Source organism: Schistocerca cancellata, chromosome 4 (assembly GCF_023864275.1).
Source record: "Schistocerca cancellata isolate TAMUIC-IGC-003103 chromosome 4, iqSchCanc2.1, whole genome shotgun sequence".
Lineage (NCBI taxonomy): Eukaryota > Metazoa > Arthropoda > Insecta > Orthoptera > Acrididae > Schistocerca > Schistocerca cancellata.
In genome coordinates this window covers 117586572-117609830 of record NC_064629.1, presented here as the reverse complement: position 1 = coordinate 117609830, position 23259 = coordinate 117586572, and the positions used below count along the sequence as shown (strand labels likewise).

The window sequence follows — 23259 nt, the reverse complement described above, 5'->3', positions numbered from 1 at the left end:
CAGACAAAACGAATTAAAATCACACAGAGTGTGACAGTGGTTGGCCGACCAGAGAGAAAAAAAGGAAAAGCCAACCACCGAGAAACATATTAAAAACTCTGTCTAAAACCGTAGGCCAAAGGCCAGACTCAACACAAAATGAAGAGAAACACTTAGAGCAAGTGATAAAAGCCCCCTGCCCAAATAAAACGCAAAACTAAGCCCGCCATGGCAGTGTCATATGTTAAAAGGGCAGGGAGCGTATCAGGCAGCGCAAATGCCTGCCCGAGCGCAGCTAAAAGCGGACAGGACAATAAAATGTGCACCACCGTCAAAACCGCCCTGCAGCGACAGAGGCGGGTCCCCACGGCTCAATAAATATCTATGCATCAGCCGGGTGTGTCCAATGTGGAGCCGACATAGGACAACTGAGCCCTGCGAATAGCTCACATGGATAAACGGCACACAGCTGTCGTCTCCTTGACAGCACGGAGTTTATTAGGTGTGGTCAAATCGCACCATTCAGCGTCCCAAAGCGAGAGAACTGTGTGGCGTAAGACTGCCCGCAAATCAGTCTCCGGGAGGCCTACCTCCAGAGTTGGTTCACTGGTGGCCTGTTTGGCCAGGCGGTCTACATGTTCATTGCCGGGTATCTCAACATGGCCTGGGGTCCACACCAAGACCACAGAACGTCCGCAACGGGCAAGAGCACGGAGGGACTCCTGGACAGCCATCACCAGACTAGAGCAAGGGAAACACTGGTCGATAGCTTTTAAACTGCTCAGGGAGTCGCTACAGATAACGAAGGACTCACCTGAGCAGGAGCAGACATACTCTAGGGCACGAAATATGGCGACCAGCTCAGCAGTGAAAACACTGCAGCCAGCCGGCAAGGAATGTTGTTCATAATGGTCCCCCAGAGTCAGAGCATAACCGACACGACCAACAACCATCGAACCGTCAGTGTAAACAACGCCAGAGCCCTGATACGTGGCAAGGATGGAAAGGAAGCGGCGGCAGAATACCTCCAGAGGGACTGAGTCCGTCAGGCCCTGCGCCAATTCGAGCCGAAGGCAAGGGCAAGCCACACCCCACCATGGTGTACGCAGAGGGGCCCGGAAAGGAGGTGGAAGAGGGAAAACCCCAAGCCCGGAGAGAAGCTCTCCGACGCGTACTGCGATCGTACAACCCGAATGGGGCCGACGTTCTGGGAGCTGGACGACCAACTGTGGGAACAGGAGACGATAATTAGGATGCCCGAGCAAGCTACAAACATGCGTAGCATAAGCGGCCAGTGAAAGTTGGCGCCGTAACCACAGTGGAGGGACACCTGCCTCCACAAGTATGCTGTCCACAGGGCGGGTCCGGAAAGCACCAGTGGCAAGTCGGATCCTGCTGTGAAGGATTGGGTCCAGCACCCGCAACGCAGATGGGGATGCTGAACCATAAGCCAGGCTCCCATAATCCAGACGGGACTGGATTAACACCTGGTAAAGCCGTAAGAGGGTAGATCGGTCGGTTCCCCAGCTGGTGTGGCTCAAGCACCGCAGAGCATTAAGATGCTGCCAACACATCTGTTTAAGCTGCCGAATATGTGGGAGCCGAGTCAACCGGGCATCAAAAACCACACCCAAAAACCGGTGTGTCCCCACCACAGCAAGAAGTTTGCCGGCAAGATAAAGCCATGGGTCGGGGTGAACTGTTCATCGCTGGCAGAAATGTATAATGTAGGTCTTGGCAGCCGAAAACTGGAAGCCATGCGCTACAGCCCAACACTGCACCTTGCGGATAGCGCCCTGCAGCTGACTTTCAGCAGCGGCAATGCCAATGGAGCTATAGTAGAGGCAGAAGTCGTCAGCATACAACGAAGCGGAGACAGACTTCCCACCACTGCAGCGAGCCCGTTAATTGCAATTAAAAACAGGCAGACACTTAAGACTGATCCCTGTGGTACCCCATTCTCCTGGAGGAACTATGGGAGGCCGCGACTTGCACGCAGAAGGTACGATGTGACAGAAAATTTTGTATGAAAATCGGCAGCGGACCCCAAAGACCCCAATCATGAAGTGTAGAGAGAACGTGATGGCGCCATGTCGTATTGTACGCCTTCCGCATGTCAAAAAAGACAGCGATGAGGTGCTGACGGTGGGCAAAGGCCATACGGATGGCTGACTCCAGGCTCACCAGATTGTCGGCGGCAGAGCGGCCTTTATGGAACCCACCCTGCGACGGAGCCAGGAGGCCCTGAGACTCGAGTACCCAACTCAATCGCCGGCTTACCATCCATTCGAGCAACTTGCAAAGAACGTTGGTGAGGCTAATGGGGCGGTATCTGTCCACCTCCAGAGGGTTCTTGCCAGGTTTCAAAACGGGGATAAGAATGCTTTCCCGCCATTGCGACGGAAACTGACCCTCGACCCAGAGACGGTTGTAAAGGTCGAGGAGGCATCGCTGGAAGTCCACTGAAAGGTGTTCCAGCATCTGACAGTGGATGCGATCTGGCCCAGGAACTGTATCAGGGCAAGCGGCTAGGGAACTGTGAAATTCCCACTCACTGAATGGAACATTGTAGGGTTCAGGATGGTGGGTGCGAAATGAAAGGCTCCAACATTCCATCCACTCTTTAATGGAGTGGAAGGCCAGTGGGTAATTCACAGAAGCGGAACTCAGAGCAAAATGCTCTGCCACGCAGTTTGCAATTACGTCAGTGTCAGTACAAACTGCTCCATTCAGTGAGAGGTGTCCGATAGCCATAGAGACATCTAATCTTGGCCCAGATCTGCGATGGAGAGACATGGAGGCCAATGGTGGAGACATACTGTTCCCAGCACTCCTGCTTGTGTCGGCGAATGATGCGGCGGGCCAGTGCATGGAGCCATTTAAAGGCACCAAGGTTTTCTATAGATGGATGCCGCTTGTGATGCTGGAGCGCCCACTGGCGATCGCAGGTGACCACCAAGGCACAGTCCCCTGCTGTGGGGACCCAGAAGAACTGGGAATGGCAGATTCTGTGGCAGTAATGATGCCGGTGGTGACAGAGTGAACCACCGCATCAATGGCTTCATTAGAAACAGGTTCAATAGCGGCAGTGGAGGAGACCAAGTCCCAGTCAGCCTTATTCACAGCCCACCTGCAAGGGCGCCCAGAAGACTGACACTGTGGCAGTGACAGAAAGATCGGAAAGTGGTCACTACCACACAGGTCATCATGCACACTCCATTGAACAGACGGTAAGAGGCTAGGGCTGCAGATCGAAAGGTCGATGGCAGAGTACGTGCCATGTGCCACACTGAAATGTGTGAAGGCACCATTGTTTAAAAGGGAGAGGTCGAGCTGTGCCAATACGTTCTCCACGGTGACGCCTCGACCTGTTGCCACTAACCCACCCCACAGAGGGTTAAGAGCGTTGAAGTCGCCCAGTAACAGGAAAGGTGGCGGCAATTGGGCTATCAGTGCTGCCAGGACATGCTGCGGGACATCATCACCTGGTGGAAGATAGAGACTGCAGACAGTAACAGCCTGTGCGTCCATGCCTGAACAGCGACAGCCTCTAAAGGTGTTTGTAGAGGGACAGACTCGCTGTGAAGAGAGAAGGACACCGATGCAGACGCCACCAGACACCCTTTCATAAGCTGCCCGGTTCTTATAATAACCCCGATAGCCATGGAGAGCAGGGGTTCTCATTGCCGGAAACCAAGTTTCTTGAAGAGCAATGCAGAAGAAAGGGTGAAGGCTGAGAAGTTGTCAGAGCTCAGCAAGATGGTGGAAGAAACCGCCACAGTTCCACTGGAGGATGACAATGTCCATGGCTGAGAAAGGCAGGAAGGGACTGGGGAGGCAGACTACGCCTCCTGGGCCCCTGCTGCCACCAATTGACTACCTGTGCAACAGCTATCCATCGCGTCTGAGGGACTGGCGAGATCCAGGTCCTCAGTGGACGCCAGAATCTCCACCTCATCCTGAGACGCAGAGTTGGAAGGTTGCGGTGGGACGGGTGCCACCGCAATGTCAGAATGCTTGGGAGCCTTTTTCTTTGTCTGCTTTGCGCGCTGTGCCTTTGGTGGTTCTGGCTGGGAGGGCCTAACTGGGTTAGTCTCAGGGACGGACGATGACCATGAGGCCCTACGACCAGCGACCGATGGTGACCCCTTCCTGGCGAGAGTAGCCGAAGAAGTCTCACGCTTCTCTGGCTGGGAAGTGGGAACTAATGTCCCCGATGGTTGGGGTGGTGTTGCTCCTGAAGTAGATGGAGCAGGAGCACCAGGGAGTCAAGTGCCCCCCAAAATCAAGGGTTGGTTGGTTGTTTGAGGTTTAAGGGACCAAACAGCCCAAAATCAAGGGGGCCGGTGAATTCTGACATAGCTGAGAGCCAACTGTGCGTGACGACAAGGGAGAGTATCGAACCGGTGTTGCTGCAGCAGCAGCAGCATAAATTGATAGCATTGGCACAGGATGTAGCCGCTCATATTTCCGCCTAGCCTCGGTGTAGGTCAGGCAGTCCAGGGTCTTATATTCCATTATCTTCCTTTCTTTCTGGAATATCCTACAGTCCGGCGAGCAGAGAGAATGGTGTTCTCCGCAGTTAACACAGATGGGAGGCAGGGCACATGGAGTATTGGGATGTGATGGACGTCCACAATCTCAACACGTGATGCTGGAAGTACATTGGGATGACATATGCCCAAACTCCCAGCATTTAAAATACCACATCGAATGAGGGATAAAACCATCACCTTGACCTTTTCGGGTAAGATGTCACCCTTGAAGGCCAAGATGAAGGCACCGGTGGCCACCTGATTATCCCTCGGACCCCGATGGACGCGCCTGATGAAGTGAACACCTCGTCGTTCTAGGTTGGCGCGCAGTCCATTGTCTGACTGCAGAAGAAGATCCCTGTGGAATATAATACCCTGGACCATGTTTAAACTCTTATGGGGCGTGATGGTAACGGAAACCGGCCACCTGCTGGCACGATGGCCGTTGCCCAGAGTCCTGATGTCCCAGGAAGACAGGCATCTACTTCTTGGCACACGTGGGGAGTTTACAGCTCAGGCATCAGCAGTGCGATCCTTGTGTTGTCAGGGGGGCACCAAATGGGTACATGATCGCCCCATCACAAAGGGCTGGCTACCGTGCTGGATACTGGGCGCAGAGAAATCCAATACTGTCAAGGGGGCGAAAGAGGACAGGAGACAATGGAAGACGATGAAATACCCCAGAAAGTGTCCTCGCCCAAATAGTTGAATTGCAAGTGGAGCTGCAAAGCCATGACAAGAGGTTTAGGAGATCAAATCTAAGGGCACTATGGATACTCATGCACCACATAAGGTGTCCTTCCCCATATGGCCAGCACTTCTGTAGAATTTGGAAAGTGGCAGGTCAAACCATACCATGGGACCTGAACTTATAGGGCTGAAAAGTGTGAGACTCCTTTAAGTCACCTCTTACGACAGGCACGGATACCTCGGGCCTGTTCTAACCCCAGACCCACAGGGGGACAAGCCATGGAGGCAGATGCTATGTCTACCTGACCACAGGTGACAGTGGAAGAAGTTGCGGTTCTGAACATTCTGAACATAGTCACTGTAGGCATGCAGCAATTTTAAACCCAGTTGTGCATCATCATTGTGGGAGGGGGGGAGCTCCCTTCCAGGGAAAAAGGACATGGTAGATGGGATGTTCAGGGAAGCTACCAACACATTTAACTTAATTCAGCAGCTGTTGTTGGTGCCCGACAGGTAATGGACAGACTCCAGCCTTGACCAGTGGGCTGTTCAGGGCTAATTCTGAAGGCACCTCTTGCATGTCAGATCCCACCATGATCAATGGGGTGCATTATCCGCAATGCTGAAGGTGATGCTGAACCTTATGCAAGACTCCCATTATGGGGGACAAATGGGACAGGATTAGGGCTTTGTAGAACAGCAAATGGATAGAGTGATCTGCACCCCAGCTACTGTTACTGAGTCAGCAGAGACTATCAAGGCATCGCCAGTACTTTCGCTTAAGTTGGTGAAGATGCAAAAGCTACATCAGCTGGGAATCAAAGACCAGTCTCAAAAAGTGGTGTGTCCCAATTAAAAGTAGTAATTGATCACCTAGGTAAAGCTCTAGGAGTAGGTGGGCAGTACAATGGCAACAGAGGTGAATGACACTGGTCTTTGTGGCCGAAAACTGAAAGCCATGTGTGATAGCCCATGACTGTGCCTTTCGTATGGCACCCTGTAGGCAACACTCAGCAGCACCCATACTAGAGGATGTCACGCCATGTCCTAATTCACACATACATCGAAAAATACAGTGATGAGGTGCTGATGATGTGCAAAGGCCATCCTGATGGTGGATTCCAGATGAACCAAATTATCAGCAGTGGAGCAGCCTTTGTGAAAACTGCCCTAAGATGCAGTCAAAAGACCCCAAGACTCAAGGAGCCAGCATAGCCACTTGCTCATCATGCATTTAAGCAACTTACAGATGATACTGGTAAAGCTGACTGGGTGATAACTGTCCATCTCTATGAGGTTCTTACCTGGTTTCAATGCCAGGACTATCACACTTTCTCACCACTGAGAGGGGAACGCACCCTCATTCCAGATCCAATTAAAGAGGGCAAGGAAGTGATGGTAACAATCCACTGAGAGATGTTTCAGCATTTGGTTGTGGATGCAGTCTGGCCTTGGGTCCTCATCAGGCCAATGAGCTATTGCGCTGGAAAGTTCCCATTCACTGAATGGAACATTATATGGCTCCAGGTGGCAGGCAGTAAAAGATAAGAGCATTCACACCATTTGCTGTTTTATGAGCCAAAAAGCAGAATGGTAGTTCTCAGGCACAGATGTGTGTGCGCATTGCTCAGCAAAATGTTCAGTGACAGCATCTTAATCAGTATAAACAGCATCATCTAAGAAAATACTTGGTATGCCTGCAGGGAACTGGAAGCCACAAAGGTGTCCAGGCTTTGTCCATTCCTGCCATAGAGAGGTACACGATCCAATGGTGGAAACATAATGTTCCGAGGATTCTTGCTTTCATTGTTTTGTTAAGTAATGGATGCAGGCATGGAGCTGTTTAAAGGTAATGAGGTGCTCCAGCAAAGGGTGGCACTTATGGCATTAGGCAACCCACCTAAGATTTCTAATGCCTGCACCAACCTCTGGGGTTGATGAGGGTACAGTCTTCCAAAGGAGGGGCAGAGATCCCATGGAAGACGGAATGGTTTGGTTGGCTGGGAAAAAAAAAAGGCAGCCATTGTATGCTGAACAGCTTCATCAATACTGCCTTGCAATGAGCAGCTAAGGGAGGGACAGGAAGATTGGGAAATGGCCACTACCACACAGGTTATCGTGGACTCTCCAGTGGATAGATGGTAAAAGACCAGAACTGCAAAAGAAAGATCAATGGCCAAATAAGTTCAGTGTGACACTTGAAATGTGTGGGGGCACCAGAGTTCAAGAGGCAAAGATTGAGTTGTGCCAGTAAATGTTTCAGTGTCTTTACCACAGCAAGTGATCACTGTTCCATTCCACGAAGGGTTATGGGTGTTGAAGTCGCCCATGACTAGGAATGGTGGGGGAAGATGAGGAGTAATGTAGACAGTACTTCCTGCGACAACACCATTGGAAGGGAAATAGACATTACATAAGGGTAAAATCCCGATGTGCCGTAAAATGTACAGCTACAGCTTCCAAAGGTATATCAAGAAGCACAAGTTCACTATGTACACACGAGTCCAGCACATACATACAAACCCCTCCTGATACCCTCTCATAGTCAGTACGATTCTTAAAATAACCTCGGTAGCCACAAAGGGCAGGGGTCCGAGTTGCTGTAAACCATGTTTCCTGGACAACAATACAGAATACAGGGTAAGCACTTAAAAGCTGCCGTAGCTCAGCCAGGTGGTGGAAAAATCCTGTTACAATTCCACTGGTTATGTGCTGCCACCATACGAGACATCCATTGGCATAGGTTCTGTGGCACTTTTTTTTTTTTTTTTTTGGTTTGTGGTTTTAGGGCGCAAAACTTCTATGGTCATTAGCGCCCAGCCCGTGACTTAAGACAGTAAAAAACCGAAATTGAAAACCAGCAGCAATGGGAACGAAGTCAGAAAATCGGACAAACTAAAAATAGAAGAATGCTTAAAAATCTGCTACAGAAAGGGGGTGGTTGTCCCCAAAAAAACCTTCAAATGACTGACGTCATTTCACTGTCACTAATAAACTGGAGAACGCGGTCGGCTGAGCGCGTGTCATCTGCTAAAATCGACGATAAATCAGGCGATAGCTGTAGACGGGAGCGTAACGGATTAAAATAGGGGCATTCAATTAAAAGGTGTCTTACCGTCCACAGCTGAGAGCAGTGGGGACAGAGTGGGGGAGGATTGCCGCTTAAAAGATGTCGATGGCTAAAACGACAGTGCCCTATCCGGAGTCTAGCTAAAATTACCTCCTCCCGACGACGCGTTCGGGAGGAAGAGGTCCAAGCGCAAGGAAGGGCTTTCACTTCCCGCAATTTATTACGGGGAAGTGCCGACCAATGCGCATGCCATAAATGTGCAACTTGGCGACATAAACCGCTCCGTATATCGGTGAAGGGAAGCGACTGAATAGCTGGCCGAGGAAGAGAGACTGCAGCCTTGGCCGCTATATCGGCCGCCTCATTCCCACAGATACCAGCGTGTCCCGGGAGCCAGAGGAACGCCACCGAGACGCCCCCCAGGTGGAGCAAGCGCAGACAGTCCTGAATCCGGTGGACCAGAGGGTGCACAGGGTAAAGAGCTTGGAGACTGAGGAGAGAGCTGAGAGAATCTGAGCAGATAACGTACTGTATCCGCTGATGGCGGCGGATGTAGTGGACAGCCTGGAGAACAGCGCAAAGCTCCGCAGTATAAACCGAACACTGGTCGGGAAGCCGAAAGCGATTTGGGGTGTCGCCAACAATATAGGCACTCCCTACACCTAACGATGTTTTCGAGCCGTCGGTGTAAATAAATGTGGCGTCCGTCATTTATGCACATAGAGCAGCAAATGCCCGACGATAAACAAGTGACGGGGTACCATCCTTGGGAAATTGACAAAGGTCACGGAGCAGGCAGATCCGGGGACGGAGCCAAGGCGGTGCTGTACCCCAAGTTGTCAAGAAGGTTTTAGGAAAGCGGAAGGAAAGAGAATGGAGCAGTTGACGGAAGCGGACTCCCGGGGGTAGTAGGGAGGAGGAGCGGCCTGCATACCCTACATCAAAGGAGGCGTCGAAAAAAAGGTCGTGGGCTGGATTAGCAGGCATGGAAGACAGATGGCTAGCATAACGACTCAGGAGGACTGCTCGCCGATTGGACAGCGGAGGTTCAGCAGTCTCAGCATAAAGGCTTTCCACAGGGCTAGTGTAAAAAGCTCCAGACACTAAACGTAATCCACGGTGGTGGATAGAATCGAGACGCCGAAGAATAGACGGCCGAGCAGAGGAGTGGACTATGCTTCCATAATCCAATTTCGAGCGCACTAAGGCGCGATAGAGGCGGAGAAGGACCACTCTGTCCGCTCCCCAGGAGGTACCATTCAGGACACGGAGGGTGTTAAGCGATCGCAGACAGCGAGCCGAAAGATAGGAAACGTGGGAGGACCAGCATAGTTTTCTGTCAAACATAAGACCCAAGAATTTAGCGACGTCTGAAAACGGAAGGTTGACAGGACCTAGATGTAAGGAGGGCGGAAAAAACTCCTTACGTCGCCAAAAATTGACACAAACGGTCTTACTGGGTGAGAAACGGAAGCCAGTTTCGATGCTCCACGAGTGGAGGCGATCGAGACATCCTTGAAGATGTCGTTCAAGAAGGCTGGTCCGTTGAGCGCTGTAGTAGATAGCAAAATCGTCCACAAAGAGGGAGCCCGAGACATCATGAGGGAGACAATCCATAATTGGATTTATGGCGATGGCAAACAGTACAACACTCAGCACGGAACCCTGGGGTACCCCGTTTTCTTGGGAGAAAGTACGGGAGAGAGTAGTGTTCACCCGCACCCTAAATGTGCGCTCTGCCATAAATTCGCGAAGAAAAAGGGGCAGCCGGCCTCGAAAGCCCCAAGAGAACAGTGTGCGGAGGATGCCTGTCCTCCAACAGGTATCGTATGCTCTCTCCAGATCAAAAAATATTGCTACCGTTTGGCGTTTCCGGAGAAAATTGTTCATGATGTAAGTGGAGAGAGCAACAAGATGGTCAACTGCAGAACGATACTTTCGGAATCCGCATTGGGCAGGTGTTAAAAGACTGCGGGATTCCAGCCACCAAGCTAAACGGTAATTCACCATACGCTCCAAAACCTTACAGACACTACTCGTGAGAGAAATGGGACGATAGCTAGAGGGGAGACGTTTGTCCTTTCCAGGTTTCGGAACGGGAACGACAATAGCTTCCCGCCACCGTCTGGGAAAGGTACTGTCGGTCCAAATTCGATTATAAAGGCGAAGGAGGTAACGCAGACTATGGGTTGATAAATGCAGCAACATCTGGACATGGATTCCATCCGGTCCTGGGGCGGAGGAGCGAGAAGAAGAGAGGGCATGTTGGAGTTCCCGCATGGAGAAAACAGTATTGTAGCTTTCGTGATTTGGAGAGGAGAAAGCAAGAGGTCGCACTTCTGCTGCACGTTTCTTCGGGAGAAACGCTGGCGGGTAATTTGAAGAGCTCGAAATCTCAGCAAAGTGCTGACCCAACGAGTTAGAAATTGCGACGGGGTCCACTAAGGTATCATGCGCGACAGTGAGCCCAGAGACCGGGGTGAAACTAGGCGCGCCTGAGAACCGTCGAAGCCGACTCCAAACTTCCGAGGAGGGAGTGAAGGTGTTAAATGAGCTAATAAAGAATTTCCAGCTTGCCTTCTTCCTATCGCGGATGACGCGACGGCATCGCGCACGGAGCTGCTTATAGCGGATACAGTTGGCCAAAGTAGGATGGTGACGGAAATTGCGTAGAGCACGTCGCCGCTCACGTAGTGCGTCACGGCATGCCTCGTTCCACCAAGGAACTGGGGGGCGCCGGGGCAATTCGGAGGTGCGTGGTATTGAACGTTCCGCAGCTGTAAGAATAACGTCGGTAATATGTGTGACCTCATCGTCGACGCTGGGAAAGCGACGGTCATCGAATGTCGCGAGAGACGAAAAAAGTGTCCAATCGGCTTGGGCAAATTTCCAGCGTCGCGAGCGCATATATGGCAGTGGAGACTGCATTCTAAGGACACATGGAAAGTGGTCACTCGAGTGTGTATCATCAAGGGCGAACCATTCGAAGTGCCGAGCTAGCGGAACAGTACCGACCGCAAGGTCCAAATGAGATAAATTTGTCGTGGAGGCAGACAAAAATGTGGGGACCCAAGTGTTGAGGCAAACTAGATCCGCTTGGTGGAAGACGTCTAGCAATAGAGAGCCACGTGGACAAGGATGAGGAGATCCCCAAAGCGGGTGGTGGGCATTGAAGTCCCCAACCAGCAAATAGGGGGGTGGAAGCTGACCAAGAAGATGAAGGAGATCAGCTCGTGCCATTGGTGTGGATGATGGAATGTATACAGTACAAAGAGAGAACGTGTATCCAGAAAGGGAAAGACGGACGGCGACAGCTTGGAAGGAAGTGTTTAAGGGGATTGGGTGATAATGGAGAGTATCATGGAGAAGAATCATGAGTCCTCCATGGGCTGGAGTGCCTTCAACAGAGGGGAGGTCATATCGGACGGACTGAAAGTGAGGGAGAACAAAGCGGTCATGGGGACGCAGCTTTGTTTCCTGAAGACAGAAGATGACCGGCGAGTAGGAGCGTAAGAGGACCGACAATTCATCCCGATTGGCTCGAATGCCGCGGATATTCCAGTGGATAATGGACATGGGGTGAAAAGAAAATGGAGGAATGTGACCAAAGTTGCTGTCAACTCAAAGACTGCTCGGAGCTAGCAACCGACAGCATGGAATGGCATTCAGCCGAAGGCAGAAGATCCTGATCCATAGGTTGGTCAGGAGCAGTCCCTGCCACCAGCGATCGGCCGGTTGACCGGCCACCAGCAGTGCGCCTCGGCGACACAGAAGATGGCCGAGGGCGATTTCCGCCAGGTGGTGCTGTAGAGGGGGCACGCCTTGGCGGAGAAGGAGAGGAACTGGGTTTCTTTGTAGCCTTCTTGGAAGAATGTTGTTTAGATGAAGGAGGAACCGATGGTTGTGAAGTTGCGGTACGTAAAAACTCGAGATGTAGCAGAACCCGACGAAGGGTGAGCCATAGAGTGGGCAGGCGAAAGTGGTGAGGTTGAACGAGCGATCTTTGCGCTGGCCGATCTGACGACCGTGGTACTAAAGGTGAGGTCGCAAGTCTGCGTGGCCGCCTCCTTTGTTGGCCGCGGAGAAGCAAGGACAGTGCTGTATTTTCCTGTCTGAGGCACGGTGGGCTTGCGACTGGCGAATAATTTTCGAGCAGCAAAGGTCGACACCTTTTCCTTCACCCTTATTTCCTGGATGAGCTTCTCGTCCTTAAAAACGGGGCAATCTCGAGAGGAAGCAGCGTGGTCACCCATACAGTTGATGCAGCGAGGGGATGGAGGTGGACAAGCACCCTCATGGGCATCCTTGCCACACGTAACACATTTGGCTGGATTGGAACAGGACTGGCTGGTGTGATTGAACCGCTGACATCGATAGCAACGCGTAGGGTTTGGGACGTAAGGGCGAACGGAAATTATCTCATAGCCTGCTTTGATTTTCGATGGGAGTTGAACTGTGTCAAATGTCAAGAAGACAGTGCGGGTTGGAATGATGTTCGTGTCAACCCGTTTCATTACTCTATGAACTGCCGTTACGCCCTGGTCAGACAGATAGTGCTGAATTTCTTCGTCAGACAATCCATCGAGGGAGCGTGTATAAACGACTCCACGCGAGGAATTTAAGGTACGGTGCGGTTCCACCCGGACAGGGAAGGTGTGGAGCAGAGAAGTACGCAGCAATTTTTGTGCCTGGAGGGCACTGTGTGTTTCTAACAACAGGGTGCCATTCCGTAATCTGGAACAAGACTTTACAGGACCTGCTATTGCGTCGCCACCTTTCTGAATAATGAAAGGGTTGACCGTGGAGAAGTCGTGACCATCAGACCGAGAAACAACAAGGAACTGTGGCAACGATGGAAGAATCGTCTGTGGCTGAGACTCAGTATACTTACGTTTGTGAGCAGACTTAGTGGAAGGTGAGGAAACCATTGCGGAAGAGTCCCCCATGATTACCGGCGTCTCCGATGGCGCGCTCCTCCCTTGTGGGGGCCCTCTCTGAGGGCACTCCCGCCTTAGGTGATTGTTCACACCTCAGGTCACACCTCCCGACAAACGGACGGAGGGACCAATCGGCATTTTCGGAAGGTATCAGCTCGGGTAATCACCCCTCCCTGGGCCTGGCCGTTACCAGGGGGTACGTACGTGTCCTACCTGTCTACCCGGGGCGGGGAATTACGCGTTACCCCGTCACCGGCTACGCACGAAGGGCGTGGGTCGGCCTTCAGACACGCACAGGGAGGAAGAAAGAGAAAGGGAAAGGAAGGAAGAGAGGTCTCAAACGCCGCAGCGGAGAAAAGGGAAAGAGAAGAGGTAAGGAAAAGAGAAGGACAAAGGAAGGAAGAAGACAGAGAAGGACAAAGGAAGGAAGAAGACATAAAAGCAAGGAAGGCAAAGAATGCAGTACATTTACGAGCGTCCGTCTCCGGACGTAGGTACAAACCATACTCCCAGATGGGGAGAAAGGGAAGGAAAGAGCCAGAGGTGAAGGGAGGAGGGGCGAAGATAGGGATGGGGAAGGATGCGGAATGGGAAGGTATGCAGCCCGGAAAGGAAGGAAGGCCACATTAGCTCGGGGTCCCGTGCTCGCTACGCACGTATCCACAAAAGAGGTGTGGACCCCCTGGGGGGGTTCTGTGGCACTGTACCGCACATTGTCTGGGAAGATCTGGTGCCTCAGGGACCAACAGGATCTCCACCTTTGGCACTGAAGGAAACATGCAGAGTCCAGTGGCATGGGGGCCACTGGAGTTTCCTTCTTCTTGGAGGACTTCCTTTTGTCCTTCTCCTGAGAAGACGAGGACTAGCAAGGTTCCCCTGAATTAGTTTCAGGGCCAGAGGCATAATGGGAAGTCCAACAGCCAGCAGGTTGTGGTTCCTTCAGCCACTGGATGGTCTCTAGCTGTGAACCAGCAAAATCTGTGGAAGGGAGAGTCCCGGGGACCTCCTCCTAGCTAGAGAAGCCAGAGGAAGATGACGTGCCTCCAGCTGGGAACCAGTGTCCCTCGCAGGTGGAGAGCCCACGAACACCTGTGGGGGGGGGGGGCATTAGCAGGTGGCTCTGAGTGCCCACTGGAAGAGGCACATTGGAGGAAAGCACCATCAACAGAGAAGATGGTGACCTTGTATCTGTAGTGCAAGACTGTCATTTGTATGTGATTAAGACACACATCCTTTTTTCTGGCTTCCTGATATGTGAGCTTGTACAGGGTCTTATACTCCCAGATTTTCTTCTCACGTTTAAAAATAGACCAATCCAGGAAGTGGGCAGAATGAAGTTCTCCTCAGTTTACACACATGGGGGGAGAAGAGCGCAAGGAACATTTGTGTGCAACAGATATTCACAAGCCCAGCAGACAGCAATCCAATGGGAAGACGTATGTCTGAGTTTCATACACTTGAAGGATCTCATAGGAGGAGGAATGTAAGGTTTCATGTCACAGCAGTAGACCATCACCTTGATCTTCTCAGGCAACGTATCACCCTTGGAAGCCACAATGAAGGACCCGGTAGCAAGTTTTCCCTTGGTATCCTATGGACATGATGGATGAATGCACACCCCGGCACTCTAATATGGCCCACAGCTCATCATCAGACTGCAAAGGGTCACCAGAAAAATGACGCCCTGGATCATATTGAGACTCTTAAAGGATGTGATAGTCACGAAAATGTCACCCAACTTTTCACAAGAGAGCATCATCCGTGACTGGGCAGGAGATAAAATTTTAATCAAGAGGGAACCACTCTTCATCTTAGAGGTGTCTGGAACTTGCCTGTATTTGTCTTCAATATGTTCAACAAAAAAATAAAGGCTTTGTGATCAAAAAGGTGTTCCCGTTGATCCTGGTATGAACCAGGTATTGGGAGTGTGTTTTAGTCCTTGTCTAGACCTATGTTCCTCCCACTGCGTGGCCAGGGAAGGGAATGCATTACAATCATATTTTGTTTCATCATACGAGGCCTTTCCATTCAAAGAGATTGCTGGGGCCATGTGAGCCCCAGTGGGAGAAATTTTAAGTTGATTCATGAGTGAACTATCCACCATGGTGCCACCAACTTTGGACAGGGGCTCTCCCCATGGGTGCCACCCAGCCTCTGCAATGGCTACCTGGCCAGTAATCTGCTGCTAGGAGACCTCATGCCCCGACCATGACAGGCACGTACACCACGGAATATGCGGGGAGCGTGCAGCACAGACATCTACAGTGCAATCCCAGCATGGTCAAGCAGTTACCATCATTCCTGCATTCATGTACTTGACAACTCCTCCCCCCCCCCCCCCCCAACAACAACAGGATGGCTACCATACCAGTTTTTGGGCATACTATGGTGACAGGAAGGAAGTGCACCAGGGTGGAAGGGCTCAGAGGTACAGCATACACCCCAGTGGGCAGCCTTCCCTGCATGACACGCACTTCTGTAAAATGTGGAAGCGATGGAGTGATGGCACATCAAACCCAATTATGGTGACCATATAATCATTACAGGAAGGTGGAGATAGAGCTGGGAGTGAAACTGGAAATGAAGATAAAAATCATGAACCAAGTCCATGCAGGGTCTACACCATAAGGATCATATGGCAGAAAACCAGAAGAGGTAAAAGATAGTCTAAGTGTAGGTTTGCAGTGCAGAAAGAGAAGTAGGCTGAAAATGCTGGGGTCCCATTGTAGCCAAGCACATAGGTACTCACAAAAGAGTGACAAGCCCCCTGGGGAGTAATGAGAAAGTTGCACACGATTCCTAGCCCCATAGTTGTATACTGTTTCCTGGCAGGACTCCTAGAAATCAATCAGTGTAATTGTATAACATACTGCTCATATCATTATTGTGGGTGCTATGGCTGTTGCAATGACATACTACATATCAGAGTAATTACCAATGAAAATAATATCCTGTAATTATCCAAGAAAATTACTGCAAGCCTGGAGTTTTATTCCTACAACAGTTACACAGAAGATTTGGTGCATTCTTGTTAGTGAGAAAATGCAATACTTTCTTTGCATAAGTTAAGAGAGTTTTGCATTAACGTCAGTTGCCATGAGAGAGTAAATACATCACGTCAGTTCTCAGCTGCCTGAACAGACTTTGATATACAGTTTGAATTAAAGACCTTTTACTATTACAAAATGCACCTGTGCTAAGAATATTCGTGTTTCTGAGAACTACTGACGTAGAATATTTCAATCCACGAGAGCATAAAATAAAATCAGACTAAGTAAACAAACCCCCATAAATCTATGCTTGAAACTACATGCAATTCTCTGCTGGCAAGAGATGTTAATTTCAGCCCCCACCCCACTGTGTAAATATTTAATTTATTTTTTGGATTATTTATTTTGTTTTAGTCTTATATCCAGGTAGTGAGTGTATCACAGGGATAATATGGAACTTTCAAAATTGTAGAGATCAAAAATAACTTAATGACAATAAAAGACTATTACAAATAAAATATTACAGAAAACATACACTATGGAAAATTGTTGTACTTAAACTTGAGAGCTTAAGTCACCAGCTTCATAACATTTAGCAAGATAAAAATATCATTTCCAACAAACTTTAAATTAAGATATGCTAATGATAGCGTTTTAATATCACTGAGCTTCAGTCTTCACCTCTGCTCTGCACTGTCCTTAGTTCTACTTTGACGTACTGCCATCAAATAGATAAGCTTCTACACAAGTTTTTTTAGTATGTGTTATAGCCGTATGTATATAACAGGAAGTAAAGTATGAAAAATGGTGTCCACTGGAGCAACTAGAGGAAATTCTGTGATTCATGAGAGAGTAATTCAGTTCCATATTCCATGTGCCATAAATAGGAATGAAATTTTCTCCAAGTTCACTGAGATCATATCTGGCAGCATACTAGAGTCTATCCAGATAATTTTGTGAAGACAGAAACATATCAACCACACACATACTCAAATCAAAATTACTGTCTGATAAACGTTTCTGTGAGTCAGGTGGTAGGAGCCATCCACCAAAACACCATAGTTCTTTATCAAATGCCATGAGTTCACTGTGTTGCCAGTTTTGTCAGCACATGCAGGGCCTTGGCCAATATCACTGGTTCCCGCTGATAACACTGCCCCCCCTGTTACTGCAATCTGTCAACTATGAAGTTATTTTCATCTGAGTATAATTTTTTAATAGATGCCTACACTCTCTTGTGAAAATGTGAAGTGTCCCACCAGTTAGGCATTTATTTTCAGAATCACAGTAAACATATTAAATTACTGCTTTCTGGATATGTGTTCTACAGGTATCTGTGTGCCAGTTTTTGCCCCATAATTGTAAATTTAAACACTGAATAATTAATCCCAACAGAGAAAGTGTTACATTAGTGAGAAGATACACTGACTGTCCCAATTTCATGGCTTCAAAGGAAACAAACTACTTCAGTCTCAGTTATTTATTTTCTGAAGATTTGTCTCCAGTGGCCACAACAATGGAATCAATTCTGCAACATTTAGAAGTGGTACCTTACTCAGAATGGATTTTCAATACAAATCACCCAAAAATAAAACAAATGGAAGAATAAAATTTTCACACTATAATGATGGTAATTTAGTTTTAATACACCTTAAAGGCAAAATAGTCAAAATACTGTACACCATACAAAAAAATTCTGGTAGGAATAAGCTATGAAGCAGACACTCTCAAGCAATGAATTATATCTAACGACACTTTGGTACATATATTTAAATAAGGAATTTAGTAACTTAAGTAAGAGGTAGCTTTATATGAGAAATGTTTTAGCTGTCAAAGTTCATTGTAAGTTAATTTCATGTTCCATGGATAATTTGCATGATAGGGCCTACATTGTAATTATGTGGAATGAGTCATTTTATATTCATATCACAAATTATTTTGCAAATATGCCTACATGCCAACCATTTATGAGATTTTTTTAATGATGTAAACATGCTACTCAGTAATTCCTACTACCCCTTTTACACATAACAATAATAGATATTCTTCTACGAAATAGAAGGAGTCGTCACGAAGGAAGTTTGTTTTTGAATTTTACTTTTCACTCTGTCAGATATTTTGTCACTGGGCAAGTTATCGGAAATTTTAGTTGGAACATTGTGCATCTATTTTTGTACTGAAGACCACCTTAATGTGGAGTAATTGATGTCATTTTTCTTCTGGTATTGTAATCATTTACATCATTGTTTCTTTTGAACTGCAGTGAATGATTTACCATATATTTCATGAGGGAATAAATATACTGTGATGCACTAGTCAAAATGCTCATCTCAAAGATATCTATAAGATGATTGTGGGTGAATACCACATCTTCTTCTTCTTCTTCTTCTTCTTCTTCTTCTTCAGGTTTGTAAGCAACAGAAGAAATGGTAAACAAAGTTCTTAACAGTATCATTGACTGGTTTTCTGCAAATGGTCTAATCCTCAGTTTTAAAAAGAGAACATATTCAGTTTTACACATGTAGGGGCACTAATCAAATCACACTAATGATAAGGTAACACATGGCAAGGAAGTAATAAATAGGGTAGAAACTTCAAAATTCCTACATGTCCATATTGATGAGAATTTAAACTGGAAAAGGTACACTTTGGAACTTCTATACCAAAACTTAGTTCAGCGACATTTGTGTTTGGAATCATTGCAAATCTTTGGGAGAGAAACCAGCAAGTTGACATATTTTCATTCAGTAAAGTGATATGGAATTATGTTCTGGGGTAACTCATCTTTAAGAAAGAAGGACTTCATTGCACAAAAACTACTATAAAAATAATGTGTGGTGCTCACTCATGATCATTCCACAGACATCTGTTTTAGGGGTTTGGCATTCTGACTATTGCTTCACAGTATATCTATTCCTCATGAAGTTTGTTGGAAATAATCCACAGTAGTTCAAAAGGAACAATGATGTACATAATTACAATACCAGGAGGAAGAATTACATCTATTACGCCACTTTACGGTTGTCTTTAGCACAACTATGAAACTTAAATTTTTGATCATTTATCAAGTGATATGAAATATCTCGCAGACAGCAAAGTAAAATTTGAAAACAAACTGATAAAGTTTCTGCTTGACAACTCCTATTCCATAGAACAACTTCCAATACTATAAGGTGTAAAATTTAGAGTGTCAGGCTTACTAACTCAACATCTGCATACCTTTTTCTTTTTGTAAACAAAAAAAAAAGAAACTTGGACATGTTCACAATGTAACCATATGTACAAATTACTTTGCTGTGTGATTGTAAAATGACTTGATCCCATCATTCTGACCTATCGTGCAAAATGATCCATAAAACATGAATCAAAACTACCAATGAAGACCTTCTTTCATAAAGATGAGTTAACCCAGAACATTATTCAATATGACATTCCTGAATGAAAATATGCAATATATGTAAGCTTACTGATTGGTCTCTCACCAATATTTGCAATGATTCAAGGACAAATGTGGCAAACAAAGTTGTTTTATGAATGTGCTGCTTCTCGTTCAAATTCTCATTAATATGGACACCTACAAATTTTGAAGTTTTTACCCTAATTAATATTTCCTCACCTTGAGTCATTCTTATTGGTATAATACCTCTAGATGTAGAGGAATAAATATGATTTGTCTTTCTAAAATTGAGAAAAAGACCATTCACAGAAAACAAGTCAATGATACTTTTAAGAATAACTTCACCATTGCCCTATGTATGCTTGGACCAATTACAATAATAGTATTACCTGCAAAAGACTTATTTCTGGTTGTTGTACGTTAGATGGAAGATGGTTTACATATATGAGGAACAATAGCGAATCTAAGATCGAGCCTCGGGGACCCCCATTTGTGATTGCTCCCCAGTCAGAGTAATGTCCCCAGACTACATTGGTTGAGTTACTAAGTTCAACTTTCTCCGTTCTTTTGATTAGATATGACATCCACTGGTTTGTTATACCACCAATCCTATAAAACCAACTGTCTAAACAAAATATGGCGATTCAGGGCCATGACATTTTACTTAGCTGAGAAATCAGCCCCAATTACATACAGCTCCTATAAACATATTTAAGGCACATTTAAAAACACAAGTCTCACAATATATTACTTACCAACATGAAAGTATCAGTCACAAATAACACAATGTTGAATTATCTTCTATTACAGATGATTATGAATCAATGGCCGTTTTCATGTGGGCTGGTTTAGAACTATTAAAATCTATACTACCAAACAAACGTTTGCTTGTTTATAAACATGACCTTATAAATGATGTTGGTACATTGGAATTGTTGAATGTAAACGACAAATGTTGCTCATTAACAAAAAAAAATGAACGCATCTCGGGAATCAAATTGATACTACTACAACTACTAACAGCAGTAGTAAATAAAAACAGTAAGAGAAGCAGTAGCAGCAATAGTAGTAGTAGTAGTAGTAGTAGTAGTAGTAGTAGTGAACTACGTAATAGTTACGTGAAACAAATTCACCTGGAAATCAACTGTTTCATTTACTGCAGGAACGATTTGTTTGGATTTAAATGCATGTAAAAAAGGACTATACAAAACATAAAATATTTCACATTTGATTAGTAGAGCTAACATTTTCTCACAGGAGAACGCAAGTGATAAATATCGTATAATACGTAATCTAAATGGCATTCGTTTAATTCACTTTAATTTTATCTTGTACAAGGAATCTACCAAAACACTACAGCACACTTTCTTCCTTCCATAAGAATCTGACAGTTTTAACTTCACGCCGTTCCAATACTCATTATTCGCCAACGTGATTACTAAATTGAACATGGGCGCCTTCATTAATAAAAATGTACAACTACAAGCAGCCTATAATCTCGTCTACTTTAACTATATGGGCATTTAAATTCCATTTTCGTCCAACTATGCAAAGGTAGGCGGGCCATTGGGTACTTGCAACACAAATTAGTATTAATTATACTGCAGTTTGGAACAACGCTTATTAGAACGATAAACAAAACAATGATCAGATTTTAGGAATGTATATTTACCGCGCCAGACGACATGTCTAACATGCCCAGGAATATCAATACACGGAAAACTGCAATGCAGAACACGTAGCTTACAGTGACACAACACTAGCAGACAGCTCACAAAACGCATCCGACCAAAGAAGTGCGTAAAGATAACACTACACGTGCCACCCACTACGAAAGATTAGTGAGATATCTTTGACTGCTAAGGCATCAGCGTAGCTCCAGCGAGAGACGCTAGATTCACCTAGGTAACATTTCTCTAGAGCTCATATATATTATGATGAATTGTCCGCCATGTTTTCCCTAACTTTGGCGATTCGTCAATGTTTACCCTGTTACCTAGTCACGCAACTTTAAACAATATTTCTTATAAAATAGTTGATGTTGCATGTATGCATTGTACCGGACAGTAATTAATGCGCATAGAGAATGCCCTTTTCATATAACAGAGACACTGAAATATGATGTTACACGGCTGTAGAAATGTAGGCTCAGAACTTGCGTGGATTAAGTCATGAGTTAAGAACTCAGTACTAATGTTCTCAAATTTGAGTGTTACACAGTAACAACCTGTGCCTATTTATTAGTTTTTGTCTGTATACACTTGCAAAAGTGATGTTCATTTTTTAACCATAAGTAGCTTCTTTAAAAGATGTAACGTTTTTATTGTAAAAAGGGAGAAAAAGTATAGTTTCACGATGCAGTGAAAGAAATTTTCATCAATAATTCCATCTGTTATTTATCCAGTATTCATTCTGTATACTTCCAGACACGTTTATTCAACTTAGTGAAGAAGTGTCTGAGAAGTATCAGAAAATAATTTGTTGCCCCAACTTCAATCTAGGCATAACGTAAGCAAGTAGTAGCGGTTCTGGAAGACATATTGTCGAAATTAACACACTTACGATATCGTAAAAAGCTTAGATTCCGTGTCCACGGAGTTAATGCCTATAACTTAGGTTAGTTAGAAATTCAAGATGTGAAACTTCCTGGCAGATTAAAACCGTGTGCTTGACTGAGACTCGAACTCGGGACCTTTGCCTTTCACGGACAAGTGCTCTTGGAAGGTGGGAAACGAGGTACTGGCAGAATTGAAGCTGTGAGGACGGGTCGTGAGTCCTGCTTGGGTAGCTCAGATGGTAGAGCACTTGCCCGTGAAAGGCATAGGTCCCGAGTTCGAGTATCGGTCTGGCACACAGTTTTAATATGCCAGGAAGTTTCGTATCTGCACACACTCCGCTGCAGAGTGAAAATCTCATTCTGCTATGAAGATGTGATTCCATTGCTTCTGTTGAGATGGAAGTCTGCAGAGTTAGTGTAAATTTTGTGTATCTGTAATTCATGCTGTTATTAAATGTCTTTATTGTTAACATAAAAATAAGACAGAAGATTTGTTGCTTGTTCAGTTGTGGTTAAAACTTCATTATTTGAAAGTTATGTTACTTGTGCAGGTTCCCTCACAGTGACCAATCTGCTATAAAAATACCTTAGTTATTACTCTTACCACCAAACCTATGTAAGAAATGGGGTTAAGTATAATTCAGTTTTTGTATGTATGTTTCTGATAATTAGTATTAAATTCATCACAATAAATATTTGTCTCCACTTTGCCAATTGCGAAAATATCTCCGGAATCTAAAAAAATTTTGAAAGAACTGTTTCAGTAAAGTCTTCGAGTGGCAGAACAAAAGCACTTGTATACAGCTGGTTTCATGTTTATAGCTATTTTTATTAACATATACTTACAATAAGTGCTTGATTTGTAAAAAAAATAGATTTCAGTACTGTGACCTAAAGGAAGGCTGTTTGAAATGTAGACCACTGCATACGTACAGATAAAGTCTAGTCTAGTTTAAACCTGTCTTTGACAAGAACGGGATATAGGAGGGAGTCAGACTTGACTGCAGGATTCTGGTGTGGAAAGATAGCTAGTAATGTAACGTGCCATTTATTTTACCAATATGCTAACACAGGCATACACTGATCTTTCAAAATTTCACCAAT

The 23259-nt window shown here is 46.2% G+C and overlaps 1 protein-coding gene across 1 annotated transcript in view; it reads right to left on the bottom strand.

Moving 5' to 3' along the window:
* LOC126183560 (vesicle-fusing ATPase 1) overlaps positions 1–21414 on the bottom strand; it is a 106117-nt gene extending 84703 nt beyond the window's left edge. The window contains exon 1 of the mRNA XM_049925638.1: positions 21271–21414. Within this exon, the coding sequence (XP_049781595.1) occupies positions 21271–21294 (24 nt within the window). The 5' untranslated portion in view covers positions 21295–21414. The remainder of the gene's footprint in view (positions 1–21270) is intronic.
* Positions 21415–23259: the final 1845 nt, after the last annotated feature.